A 26,642-nucleotide genomic window follows, 5' to 3' on the forward strand; every position below is an offset into this window, starting at 1 on the left:
CAAGCCCACATAACATTTTTAGCGGCTACTGCTGCTGCTGCATGATCCAGAGCTGAGAGATAAGCTTTGTCTGTTCGGTACAGCTGTGTATTGCTATCTCGGCACTACAGCTTTTCCTCTTCAAAAATGTGTGCATATCATGTGGGTTCCCCTGCCTTACTGATAGATCTGGTACACAGCCAGTTGGAAGCATGAATGTTGGGCTCCACTGAGCATTCTTAAAAAGATGGTGATGAAAACAGAAAATTTAAGAGCATTCCACAAAGCCAAGAAAGAGTAGTTTGGAGCAGACAACTACAGAGGCAAAAAAAACCGATGTGTTATCGACCAGTTGTGATGGATATTTTGCAGAGTTTCTAAAACAGAGGTCATATCTGTCATATCTGACTGGTGCTTTGTTTAACGTTATTGACTCTCTGGGTAGATGGTCCAGGAAGCTGCTGATATCGGTCGACTCGCCAATCGGGTGGGTTAAAAGATTTTGATCGGGCGCCATAGAAGGCACCCAAGCAAAATCTGCTTTCAGTGCTGAATCGGCAGAAGGAGGTAGAAATCCTATTGTTTCTACCTCCTTATCTGCTGTTTCAGCCCTCAATGTTAGTGGCCAATTGAACGATCTTTTGTGCGACCGATGGTCGTACAAAAGATCGCAAATTGCCACGTGTGTGGCCACCTTTACTGAGTAAACATGACAACATTACACAACACATCTAAGTGTCTCCTTCAGATCAACAGATTAAAAGTTTCACCCCTCAACCAAGTGTCTTCTCCAGCTGAACCGAAAATGAGTGGTGAAATAATTTAAGGTTACTCAGCAAGTGCTGTTGCTTTAGGCCCATCGCTACTAAAACCTGCATATCATGTGTTGGATAGACTTCATATTCAACCTCTCGTCTTATAACCAACCATTCAAACCACTGCCTTGTTGCAAGGGTAAGACACCCCAACTAAAAATCCAGCAGGTCCAATTCCAAAGGTAATTCAAAATGATTAATACATGAAGGCTAAACAGAAATTATCTTTGAATTCCACTAACTACATCAACTTAAAACTTGAAAATGCAACGGTGGAGATAGAGAAGCTTAATTACACTGATTGTCTAGCTCTTGGCTAGGATTTGTTTCATTCAGTCATTAATGGACTGTGTAGCCCCACTATTGGGTTGCTATGCCATTCTCTTGTTAAAGCTGTGTCTCTCTCCTGGTGCTGCTGGAAGCCAGTTTGTGGTTGCTTTTATACTATCAAAGACAATTAGCCAAGTACTCTGGCTACTGAATGGACCTTTTCATTTCAGCAAATTATTCCCTAGCTGAGCGTAAAAAAAGCCAAAATCTCCTCCATTCTGTAGCAGACAGGGCAGACACAAAGCCGAGCCTGTCATTAATCCTGCTGGCCCTGATGATCCGAGGTTGGGAACACAACACTGACTGTGTCACGTTACGACATTTTCTTAATTAATTTTACTGGAACTGCCTTTCAATCACTACACGAGTGAATACAGAAAAGCCATAAATTTATATTGGTTGGGCCTGGGGGCCAAAGAAACTCATTCTGGCTTGAGGCACTGGTTACGCTGATAAACCCAACTGTTATGGTAGGACTCCCATTTGATCCATTGTAGGTATTAGGTGAAAAAGTTAAGACACAACCTTTCAGTAGCCTTACTGACTGTATTGAATAGTCAATACGTTCCTACATTAACACGGCCCATTAAATCCCTGATTTACTGGATTAAGGTAACTGAGCGCTGCTTAATGCGCCTAAAGTAATTTGTGTAATTTAATGGAAACTGTAGTAAATTAAAGGTATGCCTGTTTAATCTCTGTAGCCTGAATAAGTTCTTTTATTAGACTAAAATGTATTTTGAGACTGTTTTGGGGTAAAACAGGCAATTGTGCAAAATATGTCACTTATTGGTTTTAATCCTAGTAAATAGATTTAACAGTATAGAGGATAGCCAATAAAGATGGGGCAAATGTTGATATTTCACAGCACATTATGGCAGCCGGCATTGGCACAAGTACACAATCACTGGACTGAAAATTTGCCTGACTGATGAAAAGAACTAGCCCTTTGTTGGCCAGTTTGGTCCACCATATTTGTTGCCAACAGCTGGTTGATATGATGATAGCCAATAGAGATGGGGCAGACTTTGACATTCTAAAACACATTATGGCAGCTGGCGAATGCATTGTCACAAGTACACAGTCAGAAACTGCATGGCAACTTTGGCTGAAAGGAACTACCCCATTGTTGGGTAATCTGGCCCACCATATTTGTTGCTAACGTCTACACTTTTCATATGTCTGTTCTGTACATGGACTGTAATAGAAAAAATACCCCCCAGTGCTTGGCATATGCCAAAGAGACCTGCAAATAGCAATCTATGGGGTTTTTGGCTATACCCATGCCACACCAAGACCGTGCCATCTTGCAGGGTATGCTGGGGGCATAGACAGTCATATAGGACATTCCTACTCCTAGGGACACCTTGAGTTTTTTAAAGACTTAGCAGGGAGAAGCCATACATCTATGTTACTGTAGGTATTCCCCAGCCCTATGCACAATTCCGCTGGAAAATCTGAATCCCCAGTGAGTGGCCCTTTAAAGATGTAGCTTGCACGTAGCTGTTTTATGAAGACAGCGAGTAAATACTATGGGTGGTCAGCTAACTACAAATGGGTACATATTCAACCTAAAATATCATTCCATTTCAGAATTCTGATCAAGAAATGAAAACAGCATTTACTGAATTCTCTTCATGCCAGGAACAGAGGTCGCATTAAGGAACGCGAAACCTGAGTTGAAGCTCGGCTGAAAAAGTCCAGTGAACCAGGCGCTTAGGAATCATTTTATAGAAATAGCCTGCACATATAGTGCAAACCCAAAACACTGCCGACTGTATTTCTAGAAATATTTCCCACAATATCTGGAACCATTCTGACATAGAGGAATGCTGTTTGGATCCCAGTGTTTAGGGCTCAATGCCGTGTTCCCCGCTCTGCCTGATGCAATATTTCAAAGTTGTTATGCTGTTTTACATTCAGTATATCACTTTGGGAACGGGACTTTTGAGGACATCTGTATCTGGAACATACAGTGATATCCTTGTTGTAGTGTTTAGGGATAAATTATTTTAGAGAAGGTCTTTGAGAACATGCAGGAAAGATATTAGAATGAAAAGCCAATGGCTGCTGTGTGGGGTTTCTTTGTGTACAGACATCACAGATTCCAGTGGGAAGGGCATCTGGGGTGTTTATGAAAAAGGTGAAAGAATGTGTGAGTTACATAATAACATAGGCATAATTTATCCTGTCTTAGTAACCCACAGCTTGCAAATAAGCAGTTGGCCTTGACTAGTCTCATGTATATAGAATGATTCCATATTACAGCATCATCAACAAACAATAGCCATTGTAATTGTAAAAAAAAACTGCAAAGTGATGGGGTACATTCACAATAGAAATAGGCAAACACACATATTTGGGGTGATGAGGAGATGGAACATTGAGCTCTAACCATTTACCTGCTGTCATCACTGTCATCACAGAGTCTCTGCATGGACAACATCTAGCGCTTGCCTATCTCCAGCAATGGAAACTGGGAGCTCACAGTCTAATCAGCAAAGATCCCCAACCTTTTTTACTTGTGAGCCACACAAGCATGAATAAAGAGCCTTGGGGATGCCTAATAAGGACTTTGATTGGCTATTTGTTAGCCCCATGTGGTCTGCAGGAGGTTCTGCTTGGAGTTAAACAGGGTTCCCTTTGCTTCCAAAGTTTCCTTCCAAAGCAGAGATGTAAAAATAGGCACCTACTTTGAGACCACTTATGAATCCCCTTCATCAGGTCTGGACTGGGATTCATAATAGGCCCTGGCATTTCAAGTACACAGAGGCCCACACAGCCCCCTACAGACCCAATAAATATTGAATGTCTATGGCACCTTACAGCAGTCCCCCTGGCATTTCAAGTACACAGAGGGCCACACAGCCCCCAATAGGCCCAATAAATATTGAATGTCTATGGCATCTTACAGCAGCCCCCCTGGCATTCCCAGTACCCACAGGTTGCCAGTCTTTATAAATTCCTTTATAATATTCCTGTACAAAAAACATTTACTTGTCCATAAAGCACCCATGCATACTGTATATATGTTGCACTTTCCTGCGGCAGCTGATGAGGGCATCTAGTTTATAATCACAGAAGACACGTGGCTCATAGCTAGGATTTCAAGTCTATACTGACATTTCGAACAGGCAGGTGTTTTCCAAAATTTTTCTTGGCATTCCAGCATATTTGCCATGGATATGTGCTTTACAGCAACCAGTTGCTACAGAGCTAAAGGCCTCAGTTCAGCTGCAGAGCAAAAGGTGACTTTCTGGAGAACTAGAAAACAACCCACCCACCCTTACTTTGCCCTTGACCTCGAAATGCGCAGTGCAACGCACCATGAAGTTCACGGCCCCTCTCTCACATCTAAGCTGCCTTTGAACACTCATGAACATGACGGCTGCTTCATAGAGCCCTTCTGGAATAGAAAATGCTCTCTTTGTGCAGAAAGCAGCAGCCTTGTAAAACAGGTCAGCGAAATAAAACACAAAGGAACCAGACAGAGTTTTGGTATAGAAACGAAATCTGACTATGCTGTTGAGCAGTAAATCTCGTGTTACATTCAGGTCCATATGCAACATATACGTTCTTATCTACGGTTAGGACACAGTTTTGCATTACTTTCATTTTATTTAGGACGAAACCATTTACATGACAATAAAATGAACCTTAGATGTTGAAAAATAGTTTGAAAAAAACATACAAAGTCATAGTTCTCAGAACTGTTAGTGAGATTTTTACAGAAGGAGCTGCCCTAGAAGTTACAGAAATGTTATCCCCATTTATACAGTTACAAAGTGGCTGAGGCTGAAATACACACATCTAGTCCAGTTTAGCCTATTGCCCAAGTTTATCTTACACAGCAAGGCCATTCCTGTACTATTTACACCACCAAGATCATGAGACCTTAGTTCAGAAAACAAACTTTAATGTGGAACTGCAAAGTCTGAGTTGATCCCATTTACTGCCCCACGAATATCCAATTTCCTACTTACTGAATCATAAAAATCAATTACATTTGTTTGACATGATCTGTCTTTTCTAAGAGTGTACTGCTTCATTAGTATAATACCTTTTCTTGGATATCATTTTATTTATTATTTCTAAACAACAAATAACCTTGATGTGTCAAACTTAGAGAATTACAAGGGTGAGACTGCAAACCCTTTTCCAATATTACAGGTATGGGTTCCATTATATGTTATCCAGAAAGCTCTGAATTACAGAAGGGCCATCTCCCAAAGACTCCATTTTAATCAAATATTAATGTAAACTGTAGTAATAAACCAGTACTTTGTACTTGATCCCAACTAAGATATAATTACCCCTTATTGGGGGCAGAACAGCCCTATTGGGTTTATTTAATGGTTAAATGATTCCCTTTTCTCTGTAATAATAAAACAGTACCTGTACTTGATCCCAACTAAGATACAATTACCCCTTATTGGGGGCAGAACAGCCCTATTGGGTTTATTTCATGGTTAAATGATTCCCTTTTCTCTGTAATAATAAAACAGTACCTGTACGTGATCCCAACTAAGATATAATTACCCCTTATTGGGGCAGAACAGCCCTATTGGGTTTATTTCATGGTTAAATGATTCCCTTTTCTCTGTAATAATAAAACAGTACCTGTACGTGATCCCAACTAAGATATAATTACCCCTTATTGGGGCAGAACAGCCCTATTGGGTTTATTTAATGGTTAAATGATTCCCTTTTCTCTGTAATAATAAAACAGTACCTGTACTTGATCCCAACTAAGATATAATTACCCCTTATTGGGGCAGAACAGCCCTATTGGGTTTATTTAATGGTTAAATGATTCCCTTTTCTCTGTAATAATAAAACAGTACCTGTACTTGATCCCAACTAAGATATAATTACCCCTTATTGGGGGCAAAACAATCCTATTAAGTTAATTTAGTGTTTAAATTATTTTTTAGTAGATCTGAAGAACGGAGATCCAAATTACAAAAAAACCCTTATCTGGAAAACCCCAGGTCCCAAGCATTCTGGATAACAGGTCCCATACAAGTGCTATAATATATATATATATATTTTTTTTTTTTTTTTAATTTCCATTCGGTTTTTTTGTGCATGATCTGTGTGGCAACATAAATAGGACCAAGGAACACATTTTCACAAAGGTTAAATCTTAATTATTAAGCAAATAGGTTGCAAGAAAGAGCAATTTATGACAAATACGCTCTTATCGCAAAAGATCCCAATTCATATGTTGTATTTGTCATCATATTATTCACACATATCTCTGAATGCCATAACATGTCCTTTCTGCGACTGCCATGTTTGTTTTTATAGGTGTTGCTAATGCCAGTCAACATTCTTTTCTCTTGAGCCATTAATGGAATTTAGTCTTTTGGAATTTATGTGACCAAATCACTATTAAATTGTAATTAACCTTATAGGAAAAATAAATGATTTGTAACCATCCTGTGGGTAAACACTGGTTATAATTTTTACCCCCTGGCAGAAACATGCATTTAGATATATCTATGAACTATATGAGACATACAGTACCAACTGGGTCAGACATGAGATAATGAAACCACAATTACACATAACATTAAAATGCAGCTCTTGAATCCTAAGTCTGTTTAGCCCAATGTACTTATGGAATGAGAGGTCTCTCTGGACCAGCGTTCTGTACAAGGAAAGTCACCAAAATGTTTATTTCTTATTTATGAAGAAATGTTTATTTCTTCAAAATGTTATTTTCATTTCTGACATGACATTTTTGAGCCTTGATCGTTCGAGCCTAGTTACCTATAGGTATCCAGAACATGGTAGCAACAAAGGTGGTCTGACTTATGGGCAGCAGTAAAAAAACAAAGTAATAGATTGATATAGATACAATGAAAATTGGAAATATACAAAGCCAACTGGAAAGCGGGTGGGGTTTACTAAACCCAACTGGACAAGCCCTGGGGTGAGTAGTTTATAGTTATATATAGTTACATAGTTATAAGTTGCTGGGCCGCACTGTTTGCAGGGTAGATGAGTATTGATAAAATTGTACAAACTGAACAAACAGTAGCACTGTGTTACCCATAAAACAAAATCAGAAAGTACAAAGTAGGTGATCCCTTTTATTGACAACTAAGTAGATTACTAAGTAGATTCAGGGCTACATAGGTCCCTGCTTCAGACCTAAGTTAGGCAATCAAAGGTATCACCTACGCCAGGGATCCCCAACCTTTCTTACTCATGAGCCATAGTCAAATGTAAAAAGACTTGGAGAGCAACACAAGCATCATAAAAGGCCATGGAGGAGCCAAATAAGGGCTATGATTGGCTATTAGGCAGTCTCTATGCACACTATCAGCTTACAGGGGGCTTTATTTGGTAGGAAATCTTGTTTTTATTCAACCAAAACTTGCCCCCAAGTCAGGAATTCAAAAATAACTCCCTGGTTTGGGGGCACTGAGAGCAACATCCAAGGGGTTGGGGAGCAACTTGTTGCCCCTGAGCCACTGGTTGGGGATCACTGACCTACGCTATACTTCCTGAAGAAAGAGAACATTGGAATGGTGGCCTTCCCACGTATGGCCAATTGCACGCATTTGTTCAGATACCATAGGGAGCTCCTCTATAGCTGCCTTTAATATTTAAACCAGAGGGTTTCAGACATATGCTCATGCAACTGATATTTGGAACAAGGCTATAGATATAGGAAAATGGGGTCTTATAAGTCAATAGATTTAAAACAAAAGCAAATGACAATCGACCCCAAACTTCCCTCTGAATGGCAATTTTTCCAGAACATCTAACACAGCAAATAAGCCTTCCCCTTGATCTCCATCTAAATAGCAATTAAGCTTGGCCCCCAAACCAGTCACCCCAGTGGAGGTGAAATTCATAGTTTGGGAACTTCTACTCCTGCTCTAGCCCCTCCTCCCCCGCAGATTTTATACTCCTCTAGGTCCCTTATGGAGGCCGGCCCCACAGTTTTGGATCATACCAAGAATTCTGTGGAATATAAAACCCTGTGTGACATAGCAATCATTATTCAGGGAAAAAGAATGTCCGACTCCTAACATTGAAATCTACACAATATTCATATCAACTCTAGAAAGAACGTCTGCACTTCTGCCCTAAAAAATAAACTGCGTTCATAACTAAACATTGAAGCCTTATGCGGTATTAGTTTACACACACTACAAAAAACTCTAAAAATCTCAACTTACATTTTAATAAAATATAGGAGCCGTGCCTAATAAACTCTTGTTACCTCCTCAGTGTAAACTTTTAGACAAGGTCACAGCACTTAGATTTATTATGATTTTCATAAAGTTTAATGACTCCAGTGAGTTGTGCAAGAGATAAGTTTTTGTTTGTCTTTTCATTGTAACAATATACAGATCAAGAGGCTCCTTTCAGAAGGCCGGTCGCAGGGAAACGGTCTATTTATGGGCATTCTTATTGTGAACAACAGTTCCTGTTATCTAAAACCACAGGAGACTGACAGATGTTCATGAGAAGACCGTGCATTTGCCAGACCTGTCCCTTTATCCAAAGAAACAAATAAAATGAATCAGGGAGACAAAACCAATGGTTTTTGTAGGTGTTTCCCGCCATTGTTTCCTTTTCATATTAGGAATATTATGGGTTAATGTTATCTGGCAATACACCAGTGTAGCCAAGGACAAAGAGGAATGGTTGTTACTCTTATTTGTTATTGTTCATGTGTTGTCCAATGCAAACCTGAATCACTTGGAGCTCAGATGATAGATACTGAACTACAGAGCCTTGCATCCTAACAGCTTTATTAACCTGCAACACTCTCATTTGGTGCATTCAGGTCAAGTGGTATCAATTATAAAGTCTTAAGGTGCCCATACACGGTAAGATTCGCTTGCTTGGCGGGTGGGCGATATCGGGGAACATGTAGGCCAAACGATCAAATTATAATGCCAGCAATGGGGCAGTCGGTTCAGGGACCAAATCAGTGAGCCAATGTGGTCCCCAATCCAACTGAATCTGTTAACCTGCCCGATCAGTCGGGTATGGCCGTCGTTTCTGCCCCTACATGGGCCGATAAGCTGCTGAATCGGTCCAGGGGACTGATATCGACAGCTGCAATCGGCCCGTGTATGGGGACCTTTAGAATCCATATATCCCAAATTTATTTAAAAAATCATGACGTTGTGACTACACTCCTAATCTACCCATTCACCCATACCAGAGGTCATCAGACTTTTTGGGTTCAGGTTCTAGTTTTTAGTCATACATTTAGATTTGGGTCCTCCTTAATTCATAACAATTTTACCAACATATATAAAACATGGTCATCATAGTCACTCTCCTACAGTTGCTTGGATATCAATAACTGTTAACCCTGTTTGTGCACAAGGCTTCCTCACCATCTACTTCTCTAGACCCTTATTCTAAAAAATATCCTTCTAAGCCAGTGGTCCCCAATAACTGGCAACATGTTGCTCCCCAACCCCTTGGATGTTGCTCCCAGTGGCCTCAAAGCAGCTGCTTATTTTCATATTCCTGGCTTGGGGGCAAGTTTTGGTTGCATAAAACCAGCTGTACTGCCGAACAGGGCCTCATTTAGGCTGCCAGTCCACATAGGGGCTACTAAATAACCAATCCCAGCCCTTATTTGGCCCCCCAAAGTGCATTTTACATGCCACCTCATTTTACATTTGAATGTGGCCGATGAGTATCATGAGTAAAAAAGGTTGGGGACCCCTGCTCTAGGCCATGTCTCTGATTAGACCCTACCCCTATTACCCTATTAGGTCCTACCCATTTTAATGTGGCAAGACCATCATTTAATTTGCTGTCTGTATAGGGATCATAATGGGCCAGCATTTTGTTTCTGTTTGTTATCCTTGACTTATGGGAACAAAACCAGCCTTTGTGAGGTATGCAGGTCAGAGTATTTTGTCACCTTTGATTAAATTATAAGGTTGTTTACAGACGGTTAAAGCATTAGGCTTGCGATCAAGGACTTACGTAATCATCCTCATTGAGTCCCAGCTTCTGAACAGAACTTTTCACCTCCATGGAAAACTTCTCAAACTCAGGTTTCACTGTCCTGAGTAGTGTGACTGTTTGGAGGGATGAGTACGCTTGCTTGGCTTCAAGATCGTACTTGTCTCCTCTCTTCCAGGAGCCATTTCCTAGGGGAGAAATCAAAATATTTACAATCCCAGCCAGCTGCCATAAAGAAGCAGTTTCTCGTTTTTTAGACTGCGGCAATCCATGCATCCAGTGTTCGGCAAACAGATATGTTTGTAAATAACAGTAAAGTCTATTGTTTGTTATTTTTGAGCGTTCCAGTCAAGTGGAACAAAAATGGTTGGAATGTGTCCTGGGAGCTCTGAAGCTCATTTTTGTTTACAATTTCTTTCCCCGCTGAAAATGCTCCATCAGACTTTACAGCTCCTCAATGTTTGGAGACTATGTGAATTATTGTATAAAGAAAACCAATGGCAACAGACCAGGTACCATACATGGTGGCTATTAATTTCCTTGTATGTAGTTTGTACAGACTTGCATTGTGAGAAACCTGACATACGGCACCGGGGCACTGAGAAGCACTGAGTGAATTTTTCCAGCTACTCTTAGTGGGATTCCGATGGCATGCCTGAAGCCAAAGGAGGGAGACTTACAAAAGTGTAATATCAGTGATATTTTCCAATTTGGTATCATATAAAGTAAGTGTAATAATAACCTCCTAAAATATAAATATATATTTACATTTTAAAAAACTGTTGAGGATGCTGTGAATTAAATAAGTATAGGATGTAAGAACTAATGCCAGCGGCACAATCAGTAAATCTACCCCAAGAAAAAAAGCCAATTTGCTACTGTCCACCCTGTTGTCTGTGCATTGATGGGCATGGCATTGACATACCAACACACATTAGATGGATTTTGGCATGGGGATTTATAAGTTAGCATTTACGTGATAAATCAACCCGAGTGTTGCCCGACAAAGTCTGGTCTGTCAGTGAGCAAACAAGACAGGGTGAATGGGAGCAGATTGCTTTTTTCTCTGCTGGCGTATCTAGGTCAGCAGAGAATATGGTGTGTGTGCCACTGGCCTAAATGAAGCAGAACTGTTATGACTGACAATCAAATAATGAAGATTTAGTGAGACTTTGGCTCCCCATTTGCTATTACTCATGTGTAAATTATAAGCTCTCCAATGGAAAGTCTTCTATTAGTTACCTCTCCAGTCATTTTACCCTATTTTCAATTTGGAGTTGTACCCATATGGGTGGGAGGTAGAGGGACATAGGCAACCCCTGCAATATTGTGCCCCTTAGTGTTCTAGCACTTTGATCTAGGGCAAAAGTGTCTGGGGAAAAAGGCTTCTCATGCTTTTTAACTACAATTAAACAAATTTTTAAAAAAATCCGACCAAGAGGCCAAAGAGCCACAAGGCAGTGCAATGCAAAGAAAAGGGTATATTATGCGATGATGGCATTCTATTCATTGTAGGTATTGGTATTACGGTGAACCTATAGGGTTGTGTTTTTCTGCTTTAAACACCCTTAACCACATGTTTATAGCATTTACATTCAGGCTTCCTAAATGTAGTTCTGGTTGCTAAAGAGTGGAGGCGGCTTTTGGGTTCATATTTTTTTTCCTAGATACTCCTGCCATTTGTGGAAGGGAACTATTTTAAAAATAAGCATGTAATCTAGTTATGAGCTAATGGCGGTCTAACCTAACCTAAAAGAAAATCTGAAGATCTCTGGTGTTATTATTTATTATATATGCATCCCATAGCCCTGACAACATGCATGTTGAACAGACAAGGTGCATCACCAGTGGCACGCATGGAACATATGTAACATTATCACAACATGTAACATAACAAATTACAAGACATCCCTATTGAATTACCGGGTAAATGTCTGCGCATTCTGCAGTTTCAATACCCTAAGCTTTCCCAAAAACTCTGTGTACTGCTGGTTCTTGCAGTTGATCTGTGTAGTTTGAGTCTGGGCATCATTATAGGGCTATTGTACAAGTGCAGTTGGAGTCCCCTTAGTTTCCTCCCACAGTCAGTTGCACATAAAAGCACTTTCATTAAGGGGCACATTTATCAAAGTACGATTGTTTCTGAATGCGGAAAAAAAAAATTTCATACTGTGCGTTTTTCTTTTTCAACTTTTTCTGTTAATTTTCGCAACTTTTTCGTACTTTACAAAAATTTGTGCGACAAAATAGTTTTTTTGTGCGTCAATTTGTGCGACAAAATCGTATTCCTCGTGCTTTGCATTTGTCGCAACGACTATGAAAGTTCCGGAATTTTCGGATTGAAACGAAAAGAATCGTATTTCGGGATTCGGATTCGTACTTCTATAAATGGGCCTCTAAAGGTACTTGTGTCAAAATGTGCTACATGCTCTTCTGTAGAGTTGCGCTCTGTGCTGCTCAGTCATGATGAGTGAATCTGTCCCGTTTTGCTTTGCCAGTAAAAAAAAAGAAACGCCGAAAATGTCGCGTGGAAAAAAATTGTCGCCCGCAACTATTCTTTTGACGCCTGCGACTATTCTTGCGACAATTTTTGGATGCACGGCTATTCTTGCAAAAATTTTTGGACGTGCAGCGAATTTTTCCGCCGCAAATCCATGCCTGGCGAAACATTTCGCCCATCACTACTGCTCAGTCCTTCCTGTCTTCCATTCTGCATGGAGCGCTGCTGCTCCTACTGACACAGGGGAGCCCCACAGCTAGTAGCAAATCCTGACTAGGCAGTAGCGCCAGGATTTCCCCAGCACCTTGCATCATTTGCCAATAGCTGGAGATCAGTTGCACCGAAAAAATAGGTCATTTTTGGGGTTGACCATTTACTTGGTCAACCCCAAAAATGAAGTTAGGTGACTTTAAAAGACGTTCACCTGATTTGTAACGAAGGGCACAGACACTTTGCATTAATTGCAATCGCGGTAGATGCAGCACAATGGAGCATTGTCTCTTTGCAACCATAATGATGCCGGAATTTTGGTAAAAAATGCTGCATCGGAGGGGCGGGGGGGAAACATGGTGATTGTGCTTAAAACTGCACATTGCTCACTGCACTTGAGGATGTACATGTTCATTTATAGGGCGCAGGGCCATTAAAACTACATTTAAAAATATTTAGATTACAGATAGTCCCAGGACAATAATCCTGCATCAAGAAATACTTTTATGCCCATCCAAGTCTCTGTTCCTTGTAACCTAAATGCTAACAAATGTTAAAAAAATCAGTTTAATTAACGAGCGTGGTGGAACTGGGCACTGTTCTACCTGGCACCCAAACTAGGTACATTGTGTATCTTTGCTAACTGAAATTAAACAGCGAACCAAAGTGGCACTGAGGAGTATAAAGTATAAAGATCGTATAGTATGAGTGCCGGAAATAATGTACTGTGCCTAAATGCTTAAAGTTGTAGTGATTTTTTTTTTCTGCTTACAATGTATTGATCATGAATAACTATGGTTATGAAAGAGTTACAATATATTAGGATCAGTTTGGTAAAACTATAGACGGCCAGGGAGACTGACAATGTACCAGATCAGCATGCAACCTGGCCATACACATATGTTTTCCTGAAGGGGGGACTAATATAAAAAAGAAAATGTAATATGAGCTCCATCATAACTGAATAAAAAAAGCGAGCGGATCTTCACCCGATATCCCCACCTACGGGTGGGCGATATCGGGGAACATGTAGGCCAAACGATCAAATTATACTGCCAGCAATGGGGCTGTATAAATCAGTGAGCCAATGTGGTCCCCAATCCAACTGAATCTGTTAACCTGCCTGATCAGTCGGGTATGGCTGTCGTTTCTGCCCCTACATGGGCCGATAAGCTGCTGAATCGGTCCAGGGGACCTTTAGAATCCATATATCCCAAATTTATTTAAAAAATCATGATGTTTTGATTACACTCCTTATCTACACGTTCACTCATACCAGAGGTCATCAGACTTTTTGGGTTCAGGTTCTAGTTTTTAGTCATACATTTGGATTTGGAAATATAATATATCGTGTTATACATTTGGATTTGGGTCCTCCTTAATTCATAACAATTTTACCAATATATATAAAACATGGTCATCATAGTCACTCTCCTACAGTTGCTTGGATATCAATAACTGTTAACCCTGTTTGTGCACAAGGCTTCCTCACCATCTACTTCTCTAGACCCTTATTCTAAAAAATATCCTTCTAAGCCAGTGGTCCCCAATGACTGGCAACATGTTGCTCCCCAACCCCTTGGATGTTGCTCCCAGTGGCCTCAAAGCAGCTGCTTATTTTCATATTCCTGGCTTGGGGGCAAGTTTTGGTTGCATAAAACCAGCTGTACTGCCAAACAGGGCCTCCTTTAGGCTGCCAGTCCACATAGGGGCTACTAAATAACCAATCCCAGCCCTTATTTGGCCCCCCAAAGTGCATTTTACATGCCACCTCATTTTACATTTGAATGTGGCCCATGAGTATCATGAGTAAAAAAAGGTTGGGGACCCCTGCTCTAGGCCATGTCTCTGATTAGACCCTACCCCTATTACCCTATTAGGTCCTACCCATTTTAATTTGACAAGACCATAATTTCATTTGCTGTCTGTATAGGGATCATAATGGGCCAACATTTTGTTTCTGTTTGTTATCCTTGACTTATGGGAACAAAACCCAATAAAGCAAGTTGCTACCCGATATCGCCCACCCGTAGGTGGGGATATCGGGTAAAGATCCACTCGCTTGGCAACATCGCCAAGCGAGCGGATCTTATAGTGTATGGGGACCTTAAGTCTTACTGGAAAGTTCAACCTCAAGCAGAGACAATGCTGGGGTAGTCTTATCAAGCGGGGAGCCAAAAATGATTACATTGTGTATACTATCCGAGAGTCGCTACTGACTGGCATCCATTCAGCACTGACTCAGACGCATGACATTCTGCCTTAAAAGTTACGTCTCTGGGAGATAATTATCCGTACAGTGCATTACACTCTACAGAGCAACTTATGGTGATCAAAATGCCCAGGGTGACATTATCTTAATTGCAAAAATAAACACCTTGTACACACTAAAGGGGGCATTTACTAAACTGTGAATTCTTTGCACCAGGGAAGATTTATTATGTGAAAATAACACGACGATTCAGAATCTGAAAATACTGCATCTAAAACCTGTTGAGATCATTGGCAGATGGAATCGATTGGAACAATTGGAACATCTTTTTTGCTTGGTGGTTTTTGAGGTTTTCGGGGGTTTTTTCAAGCTGATTTTTGTGCGACAATACCAAAAAGTGGTTGTTATCATGTGACAAGTCGGAAAAGCTGTGGTTTTCTCAACTTTCCCGAGACTTTTTTCCTTTTGTGCTTCTTCAGTTTAGATCTGTTGATAAATGACTGCTATTCATGGACATTCGTTTTGTCGTGGTTTCAAACAAATAGAAATCTGAAAAAAAGCGCCTAACGTCGGTGCCTAAGGGTCACTGTTGGGCACAAACGTGTCAGTCAATAACTCAGGCATTGCTCCCACACGTATATAAGCACAGGGCAATTAAATGCATTAACCGGAAGTCATTAATAGCGAGAGAACTAACACTGTTCTAAAATAGGTAGCAAAGTAAAGAGCTGGAGTCGCACCCAGACGACAAAGCAAAACAAACAAAGCATCAAACAGAAGCAGCAGTGCCGATATGTAGGTGTCAGTGGGAGTCTGTCCATTGAAGGGCGGTGGGGGGGGTAATTGTTTTAAGCTCACCCTAAGCATTACTTGCCTTTTCTTATTGCCATTAGTAGTGACATCTTTTAATCACTTAACATGATATAAACTATCTGTCGGTTAAGTATTCATTCTGGGGGTATAGTTTTCCTTTAATATCATGACCCATGTGTGCCAGTGTAGTAAACAAGTGCACATCTCTCAGTAAGTTCATATGCTCTGGGTACTTGCCCCATGCAGTGCACTAATAATATGACTAGTTGTAGGGGCTACAAGCCCTGCAGTGTAGAACATATGGAGATATGCTTCCAAAAAGGCCACATGGTGATGCATTTGCAGAAGGCCATCCCCACAGTTAGGAATCCAGCAGGATTTTGAAAGTATCAGCAGGCAGTCTGTTTTATGTCCTCTGTCTCTCCAACAGCATTTTCATTTACTGCTGTGAGGGTCCTTTTTGTGAGGCTTTTTCTTTCAAACCCATAGAGTGGATCAATGGCACACCCCTGAGAGCTGACTCCATTGGGTCATGTCCGGAGTCAGAGAGGAACATGCTGATATCTGTAATACAATTGAGGCTTCAGTAAAACTAGTTGAAGGTAAGGGTGAAGACACACGGAGCTACTTGTCATGGTTACTAAATGCCAGAAAATCCCCTGCCATAGACAATACTGAGAATTGCCTCTGCTAAACCACATGTAGACACAATTATCAGTAAATGATCAGCATTTTAGTAGCCACGACAAGTAGCTGCTACTAGTAGCTCTGTGTGTCTTCACCCGAAAGGTTAAAAAGGGCTCAGTTAAGAACATCAAAATGAGGGTCTTAGTGCATCTGGGATATGTTGTGATGCAGGACACATGGAATTGCTCTGCATGAACTGCTCCTTTGCTGCTTTGCTCCCAAGTTCTATACAGTCAGTGGTGGGAGCAACGGCTACCTCTTTCCTCCGTGCCCAGGTAGGCAATACTAATTAATCAGCACAGGCTGTCCAAAACAGGGGCGGGTCAAGCTGACCGGGCGCCCTAGGCAACCCGGACGGCCACTTCCCCCCCCAACGCGCCAAAGCACAAGAGAGGGGGGGAGAGGTGCGAGGGGGGCGCGATCCGAACAGTCATTGCCTCCAGCGCTAATGACAAGTGGCGGAGGCAATGACAAAGTAGCACTAAGGGTAGGCAGGAGAGGTACCTGCCTGGCGCCCCCCAATCGTTGCGCCCTAGGCAGCTGCCTCTTCTGCCTACTCCTAGTTCCGGCCCTGGTCCCTAATGGCCTCTTTCTATAGGGCCCACAAAGGCAACTGGGTTTCTTATGGAGGCCCCTTTTAAAATGTGTCCGCAATGGAAAGGCATCTGTCATCTGCTAACATTTAAGATAGCTGAAATACTCTGAACACTGAAAGAAAAACTGGCATTCCAACAGAGAGTGCACCGCGCAACCCCCTGGGTGACCGCAAACAGGCCCCGAAGGTTCAGACAATGCCATGAAACTCCATAGGTTCCACAGAGATCAAAGAACTTCATGCTGAGCAGATACACTGAGTTCTGTTGGAGAAAGCAATGGAGACACGCTCCCCTCTGAAGCATGAGAGACACCGTCAGTGCAGCCATTGGGTCGTCTCTCGCCCTCGGGTCGCTGCAGTCCTGCTCTTGGGGAATAGATAGATCCATTTCCAAAATAACAAACTAGTCAGATCCTCCTTAATTAAACATTTAAAAAAAAATGTAAAAACTCCAATTCATCTGTTACTAGATACAAATTCTCCAAATTCTCCCGAAAGCTTTCTCCAGAGAGACTAATGACTTGAAATGTTATTCACTCTGAAAAGGCGACCATGTTTACCGACGGCAAACAAACGCTAACAGTACATTCTTTGTACCGAGCATCTTTTCTAAAAAAAAACCCATTATCATCAGCTGACTCTGTACAAGGTTAATGGCTGGGAAAACACACCTCGTTTTTACTTCTCACACCATAATTGTAAAGACTCGCTACAGCACAGGCAACATCTGGATCTTAAAAGGCTTTGGGACGTGTTTACAGATCACGACAAGGTCACAAGCTATAGTAGCCCCGGAGTGTTAGCACACTGAGAGAGTGGCCACGGTGCAATATGTCACTGAGATTCCTGTGGTGGCCAGAAAGGATTCAAGGACATGTATGGAGTACAGAAGCAATATGATCCAAAAACATCTATGGATTTTACTTACTGCGTCTTAAAACACTTAGAACCAATTTTATTTTAGAATCCCAGCCCACTATCCAACAATATCCAGGGCCCAACACATTCAGAACCAATCACAACCAATTTTTTTAGACTACCAGCCCACAATCCAACAATATCCAGGGCCCAACACATTCAGAACCAATCACAACCAATTTTTTTAGACTACCAGCCCACTATCCAACAATATCCAGGGCCCAACACATTCAGAGCCAATCACAACCAATTTTTTTAAGAATCCCAATCCATTATCCAACAGTATCAAGGACCCAACAGATTAAGAAGCCAATCAAAACCAAATTTTTAATCCCAGCCCACTATCCAACAATATTCAGGGCCCAACACATTCAGAACCAATCACAACCAATTTTTTAGACTACCAGCCCACAATCCAACAATATCCAGGGTCAAACACATTCAGAACCAATCACAACCATTTTTTTTAGACTACCAGCCCACTATCAAACAATATCCAGGGCCCAACTCATTCAGAGCCAATCACAACCAATTTTTTTTTAGAATCCCAATCCATTATACAACAATATCAAGGACCAAAACAGATTTAGAAGCCAATCAAAACCAAATTTTTAATCCCAGCCCACTGTCCAAAAATATTCAGGGTCCAACACATTCAGAATCAATCACAACCAATTTATTTTTAGAATCCCAGTCGACTATCCAACAATATCCAGGGCCCTACAGATTTAGAAACCAATCAAAACCAAATTTTTAATCCCAGCCCACTATCCAACAATATCCAGGGCCCAACACATTCAGAACCAATCACAAGCAATTTTTTTCTAGAATCCCAGTCAACTATCCAACAATATCCAGGGCCCAACAGATTCAGAAGCCAATCAAAACCAAATTTTTAATCCCAGCCCACTATCCAACAATATCCAGGGGCCAAAAGGACTAAGGCAGAAGTGAATGCAACAACCACTGCACATTTTTGGGTGATGAACACGGGAGCAAAGCTCCTTGTGGCACCACTTACCATTCTTACCAAATGGAAGCAATAGTTGCCAGTCCTCCTGGTCTGAATCTATTACTTGTAGATCATGAATTGATGCATGTTGAGTTTGCTTATCTATATTTATATATATATATATATGTCTCAAGGAAGGTTGCCATACATGAGCAGATTTAAGCTGCCTATGTATGGGGGTTCACCAACAGGCCTGCCTGCTTGATATTTGCCCAAAAAAATCATCCAGATATCATTTGGGCAGGTTTAAAAATCAGATTGTAGAGTGCATCAACATATTAATTTGGTTTTGGTCCAATTGTCTTCATAGACATAGAATGTGAGCAGCCAATCAGGTCTAGACTTGCTTGTATGGAAAATCTGGCTGGGTATGGCTACCTAGGGGGCTGATTTATTATTATTTGTAGGTTGGGTTCAGGGAATACAATGGAAAAAAATGGTAGAGGGTTTTTAAATGCTTTTTATTCTTTAAATAAGACCCAATCGTGAAAAAAAACCTACACAGTGACGCAAACTTTTTACATTTTATCACCAAAACCCAACCTATGAAGGATAATGCTGACCTTTTATGCAGTTTAAACAAGGGGTGCATCGAATTCAGGGCCAAATCCCAGATCTTTGTGCGGGATTTAGATTTTGACCACATCCTTCGTTCCTATGAAATGTGAACCTTTAAAGCTTTGGAAACAACTTTATGTTTAAAATGCAGCCAATGTTCACAATTTTGCATATGTACATTACGGTTCCGATTGTGGTTCAGGATTCGGCCAAATCTTTTGTGGAGGCCTTAGTGCTGAGCAAACCCAAAAATGGCCAATGCGGAGCATCACCACACAGCAATACAATGCTTGATTTCATCTTGCCCTATACACTCAGGTAAAAATGTCAGTTTAAATGCCCATCATTACATAAACCTTAATCCTGCTATTGACAGGGCTGTACCTATATATAGGAATCCGAGGGCCTGTGCCAAGGGCGGTAGCCTTAGGGGGGCCTAGGACAATAGTTAGGTCCTAAATACAGCCCAGTGTATGGTGTCCCGTCTGAGACCTGTTCAGCCAATGCGCAAGTTCACGTGCTCATTCGCACACATTTTGGCACCAATATTAGGATTTAAAAAGGAATCCTTGCTTGGCTATAGGCCTACCTGCTGGTGGTTGAACTTTGCCTATGGATTCTGCTTGAACTCAGCTTTAGCTTTTTTAATGGACTTTTCCTAAACTCTTCCTGCTCTGACCTTTTCTGGTCTGTTTCTGGTTCACACTCTCCACCATCCCCTCAATGCATTCAGCTCCATTTCATCCCCCGAAGCTGTGGTGTTGGGGTGTATTCATGAGATGACCCTTACCTTCCTGGTAATTCCTGTCTAAGGGCTAATGAATATAGGCAGGTTAATTGGCTACTGATAAAATTGCCCATAGTGGGTGTAAGTGTATGAGGAACCCTATACGGTAAGCTCCACCGAGGCAGGGAGCAATGGGAACTAGGTATAATGTCTGTAAAGCTCTCCATAAATGTGCCGGCACTATAATATATATAATAGGGTCTATCTTCAACATGAAATGCATTTTCTCCTACTTAACAGCCAAGGTTTAAAACTGTTCTTACACAAAGTCATTTCTAACATAACTGAAACTAATCCAGCAAGCATGATTTCTCTGACACCGGCCCCGTTAAAATATGATCCCGTATTTGCTTTATTAATGTACACGTTGAAAAGTCATGCACCTGTATAATACTGATCCCTTTGTTTGCTCAAGCGGCTGATGAGTGACAAGATAGGCAATTCAAATTAGCAGCCATCTATTTTCTTTTCAGGGTGTATTATCTCAAACGGTGTAAAGAAAGTATTACATAATGGAGTGGAAGACACAGACTGGGCTATGGGCTTGCTTAAACAAACAAGCGGGCTTCATTAAGTGCAACACAAGGCAAGTGTGAGTCTAGAGGTTAAGGTTTCTGCAGCAAGTAATTGTTTTCACAGATGCAAACTTGGCATACAGAGTACGTGGAAGCCTGGGCAAGTCTAACATTGTTTCAGAGGGGGGTTAACAAGAGTGGAGTTTAAAAGTAAAGGCATATTTAACGTTGCTCTCCTGTTCATCGATCGTCTATATGTAAAAAAAAAAAAAAGTAGCCATATTTTTTTCACGCCATTTGCAAGTGCCGGAGCTCAAATATGGAGGCAATGGAGAGCAAATATTAACCCAATTCATTAAGGAACTTGCATCCAAACACACTCCTGTTCATTTTGCCTGCCTTCTGATCAATGGTGCTCGACTGCACCTATTGGCGCTGGGGAACCCTTAACCCTGGACCTGGTAATAGCTTCCCCCCCATAGTGGGTTGTGTCAATAGGCACACCAGACTTGTACCCAGTGAATTGGTTGCAAACACCATTTTGAATGTGCACTTCAGAAGTTACGCAACCCCCACACTTGTGTCCGAACATGATCCTGTCCATCATGCCTTTTCTGATAAATGGTGTGCAACGGTGCCTGGAGCTACTGTACCCCCGGACCTGGTAATAGCTTCAGGTTTCCCACAATGGGCTGTGTCAGTGAATTGGTTGAGAACACTGTTTAGCAGGGGTGGACTAAGCTGGCCGTGTTCCATAGGCAACCCACCTCGCCCCCCGTTGTGCAAGCTTTTGGGACTACTTAGGTCCCAGCTTCAAGCATGTTATACCATAGCTGAAGCAGGGACCTAAGCAGCCCTGAAAGCTCACATTTTTTATTCAACTTAGTTAGTCAATAAAATGTATCGCCTACTCTATGTTTTCTGGCTACAACACTCTGCTACTATGAAAAATTGTCAATATAAGTAAAAAACATGGCGCTCTTCATCCAAGTATGCATTTTGCGCACTGCACTTGCAGTCATACATTGCCAAATAAGACTACAATATCATATTAAAGACATACTGCTGTAACATCACTACCACTTCTTATATTTCCATATCATTTGTAATTTTGGTCATTTTATATATCTATAATGTTTTTTCTCATTGGTTATGTCTCCTCTGAACGTATAAATAGAATAATCTGAGTTTATATGCTATTAGTAAACCTAAAGACACTAGGGAAAATAAATGTGCTTACCATAGGTGGAGCTATTAAAGAGTTCAATGTTGAAGAAGACGTAATCTCCATTCGTCATTCCTTGCCGATGGGCGGCCAACATGATGTTCCTAACCGTGTCACTGCTAGCACACATTATCACAACTGATAAAGAAAAACAAAAACAGAGATAGAAGGTTTAAATAACACAGAAACATGGTCAGACGATTCCCTGATGGTTCAACAAAGCCAAGTCAGAACAATGGCATTGCAATAAAAACAGTTGGTTAAAGGTATCGGACGAATAATAGAACAATCCAGTACAGACAACACGCAAGTGAAAAGTAACCAGAAAGGATTTTCCAGCCCACATATCACATCAGAATCCATCACTTCTACTGTGAATTAACACTGAATTTACTAAAAAAGAGTGTGTTTTTTAGAGCTACAGGTCAAAGGTCTTGTGGAAGTAGGTGGGATTGAGCCACAGTGTAGTTATAGAATTACTTCATGGAATAGTTTAGCTATGGATCTGGCATAAGCTTTGAGATTGTCCAGCAGAGCCTATTGTTAGAAAACCCATGGGTATATAACATTTCAGCTCTACATTGATGCCATTCTTCAGTCTCTACATATTACCGACTCGTTCTTCAGAGTTCTGATAGGTCAGTTCAGAAGCCTTAGTTTTTAATAGTTCAGAATAACAGAACTTAGTCCTAGTTAGTTCTTAGGCCCAGAGTTCTAGTATAGTTTTAGACCTTATACTGCCTAGTTAGTTCTAGCCCTTAGTCTCTTAGTTCTTAGTCCCTAGCCCCTAGTTCAGAGTTCTTAGTCCCTAGCCCCTAGTTCAGAGTTCTTAGTCCCTAGTTCAGAGTTCTTAGTCCCTAGCCCCTAGTTCAGAGTTCTTAGTCCCTAGCCCCTAGTTCAGAGTTCTTAGTCCCTAGTTCAGTGTTCTTAGTCCCTAGCCCCTAGTCCAGAGTTCTTATTTTCTAGTCCCCAGTGCAGTGTTCTGGACATCCCTGAACTAATGTTACCTGTGGTTATTCATATCTAAAGTCATGATTATGAACTGCAATTACTACCTGCCATGGCAGATGCCCTGTTTTAATTGGCATTACTTGTAACTGTGATAAGAAGGCCTCCAATGATATCTTCCCATTGACGTCATTGAATGATACTGCATTGGATATTATTGATTGAAAATATCTCTGCCCAGTCTTGTTAATAGTAAGTGATGCATAGCGGACACTTTGAAGGCAATGAAAATGTACCATGCCCCAACCTTTCTTACTCCTGAGCCACACTTAGATGAAAAAAGTGTTGGGGAGCCACACAAAAAAAGTTCTTTAGGGATGGCAAATAAGGGCTGTGATTGGCTATTTGGTAGCCCCATGTGACCTGCAGGAGGCTCTGCTTGGGTTAAAACTGTGTCTCCAAAAACTTGCCTCCAAGCCAGAAATGTAAAAATGGCACCTACTTTGGGGCCACTGGGAGCAACATCCAAGGAGTTGGGGAGCAACACTGAGCAAGCCATTGGCTGGGGATCACTGATTTAAATCATGTGAGTTTCTACTGCCCCATAACCTGGATAGTGCAGTCCAGGGAGCCTCCAAAAAAGATCAATGAATCAAAGTTTAAATGAATAAAAATGTATAGTCAAGCCTCATACATTCTGTAATTTATTGAACATTAAATTGTGGTTGTCATGCCACATCTACACTTTCCACCAAATTACCCCCTGCCGTTTTACATGATATATGTGTATGTGTATAGCATAAGGAACAGCTTTCAAGTGTAGCATTAAATAAAAAACATGAAATAAAAACAAACAAGGATTTATTAGAAAATGAAAACCGTTAGTGGACACTCAATTCTTTATCCCCGGAAAATCGGCTATTACAGATCTTAATGCTGCAGGGTTCTTTCCAGTATAAATTGTCCCATTGTTCTCACTGCCATGAAAAACAGATTGTTCCCGTGGCTGAAGCCGAGCCATTATTAAAGGACCCTGCTTGCTACAGAGCTTTGCCCCCAGGCATTGGGGGAACTTTCTCATGAACGGGGTCAACAGAAGCTTAATTAAGAATGTTGATCAAATGTATATAAGGCTAAGAAAATACTTTGAGCCTTTGTTTGTATCTTATCTATTAGCCAGAGACTTCCTGTGGTGGTTAACCCTTCGCCATGTAGATGACAGTACACAAAGCAGAGGCATATTGTGGCTTTACACTAAATAGTTCCATGGCTTCCACACCTTCTTGCAATTAAACGTGCCCTTGTTATAATAGGAGCGTGGCTCATGAACAGCTATTAAGCGTATGCCCCTAGGGCAGCTTATTAGTGGTAAGTAACAGTCATCTGAAATTGGGCAATCAAGCGCACAGACGTCACCGTAGATACTTGTTTACGAACATATCGCTTTGTCATGGTCGCTGGATCATCAGTCTCTTGTTCATTTATAGCCTCATTAAAAGCGCAGTTTGGGAATACGTAAGACTACCCAAGACCTATATTGTAAATACTTCCACCATAACTATAGTGGATAGCTGGTGAAATTATATAATGTGGACAGACCCATTTGGGGGGGTTCCAAGACTTATTTCAAATTCCCAATGCATTGGCTGTCATTCAAACTTAATCTCTCCCTAAACAGGCATTAAAGCCAGATATCCACTCGTTTGGCAAGGTCGCCAAACAACATAATTATAATGAGACTAGGAACCGTCAGAGAGAGGACCACATCAATGAGCCAATGCAGTTCTTGATCAAACCTGCCCAATCGACATCTGTATGATTTTTGGCCATGTATTGGTCAGGTAGGGCCTTTAGAGGGCCCCATAGATGGGAAGATAAGTGGCCGAATCTGCCTGAAAGACCCAAAACAGCAGCTTAAATCTGCCAGCGTATGGCCACTTTAAGTATAGAGCTTCTTAAATATCCCAGATCTCCTGGCATGGAAGGAACACTCAACCTCAGGTTGTGCCATTGGATGCCCTTGTGCCTTTGACTTTCAACCCTCCTTTTATGCAGAGTTGATAAATGAAGGCAGCGTTGCAGAGAGAAGCAAGTTGTACAACTCTTAGTGCTACGTTCTGGCAATGGGGAGAGTTGCGCCTAAAGGCGTTACAAGCCTAGGGCAGGAGAAATTGGTATTGGTGGATGGAGCACGCCAAGACTACTTCTTCATAAAAATAATGAATACTTTATTTCATACCTCTATTAAAAACATGTTGCCAAACACCACACCATCAGCTTGACGCGTTTCGTGGCCTACTGCCACTTCCTCAGAAGCTGTAACAGCTTGGCCAGGAACAGCTTGACAACAGCAGCAAATCTTCAATAAAGACAGCCTTTGCGTTGGCAAAATGTATATTCCTATATTATTCCCAAACTATGCAGGACTATGTGCAGCATGGGATGAATCTGACAAGCTCCCAAATATCACTGCACAGGGAGGCCGGCCATGGAACAGGGTGCAGACAGGCATTTAAAGTGGCATCTGGACACAATTAAGTTGAGACGGAAAGGCAGACCGGCACATCCACATCAAAAACCAATGCTAGCTGAAGAATCTTGCATGGTATCATGCAATAAGTTACTGCAAAATTAGTAAAGGGTTTCAAGTCATTGGTCTCTGCAACTCGATAGGCAATATATCTATGGGAGAATCATTCATGTGCCCAGACTGAGAATTCACTATGACTTTCCTTTTGTCACTGACAAAAGGAAAGTCTACTGAATTCCCTCTTTTGTATCATCATCACTCATATTGAAACACTAGAAGGTGGCAAACCAACCTATAACTAATCTGAACATCAGACTGAAATGGGACTTGGGGTTTTCTGGATTAGGGAATCTTTTCGTGATTTGTATCTCATACTTTACATCTGCTAAAAAATAATTTAAACATGTAATAAACCCAATAGGACTGTTCTGCCCCCAATAAGGGGTAATTATATCTTAGTTGGGATCAAGTACATGTACTGTTTTATTATTACAGAGAAAAGGGAATCATTTAACCATTAAATAAACCCAATAGGGCTGTTCTGCCCCCAATAAGGGGTAATTATATCTTAGTTGGGATCAAGTACAGGTACTGTTTTATTATTACAGAGGAAAGGGAATCATTTAACCATTAAATAAACCCAATAGGGCTGTTCTGCCCCCAATAAGGGGTAATTATATCTTAGTTGGGATCAAGTACAGGTACTGTTTTATTATTACAGAGAAAAGGGAATCATTTAACCATGAAATAAACCCAATAGGACTGTTCTGCCCCAATAAGGGGTAATTATATCTTAGTTGGGATCAAGTACAGGTACTGTTTTATTATTACAGAGAAAAGGGAATCATTTAACCATGAAATAAACCCAAAAGGGCTGTTCTGCCCCAATAAGGGGTAATTATATCTTAGTTGGGATCAAGTACAGGTACTGTTTTATTATTACAGAGAAAAGGGAATCATTTAACCATTAAATAAACCCAATAGGGCTGTTCTGCCCCCAATAAGGGGTAATTATATCTTAGTTGGGATCAAGTACAGGTACTGTTTTATTAT

At 41.1% G+C, this 26,642-nt stretch overlaps 1 protein-coding gene across 4 annotated transcripts in view; it reads right to left on the reverse strand.

The window, feature by feature from the left end:
* Positions 1–26,642, reverse strand: part of npr3 (natriuretic peptide receptor 3) — a 59,464-nt gene that overhangs the window by 23,890 nt on the left and 8,932 nt on the right. For all 4 annotated transcript variants that reach the window (XM_004910421.4, XM_004910420.4, XM_004910419.4 and 1 more), the window contains exons 2-3: positions 22,127–22,249; positions 10,101–10,267 (exon numbers count right to left, since the gene is read on the reverse strand). In XM_004910421.4, the coding sequence (XP_004910478.1) occupies positions 10,101–10,267; positions 22,127–22,249 (290 nt within the window). The remainder of the gene's footprint in view (positions 1–10,100; positions 10,268–22,126; positions 22,250–26,642) is intronic.

Source organism: Xenopus tropicalis, chromosome 1 (assembly GCF_000004195.4).
Source record: "Xenopus tropicalis strain Nigerian chromosome 1, UCB_Xtro_10.0, whole genome shotgun sequence".
NCBI classification, from domain to species: domain Eukaryota; kingdom Metazoa; phylum Chordata; class Amphibia; order Anura; family Pipidae; genus Xenopus; species Xenopus tropicalis.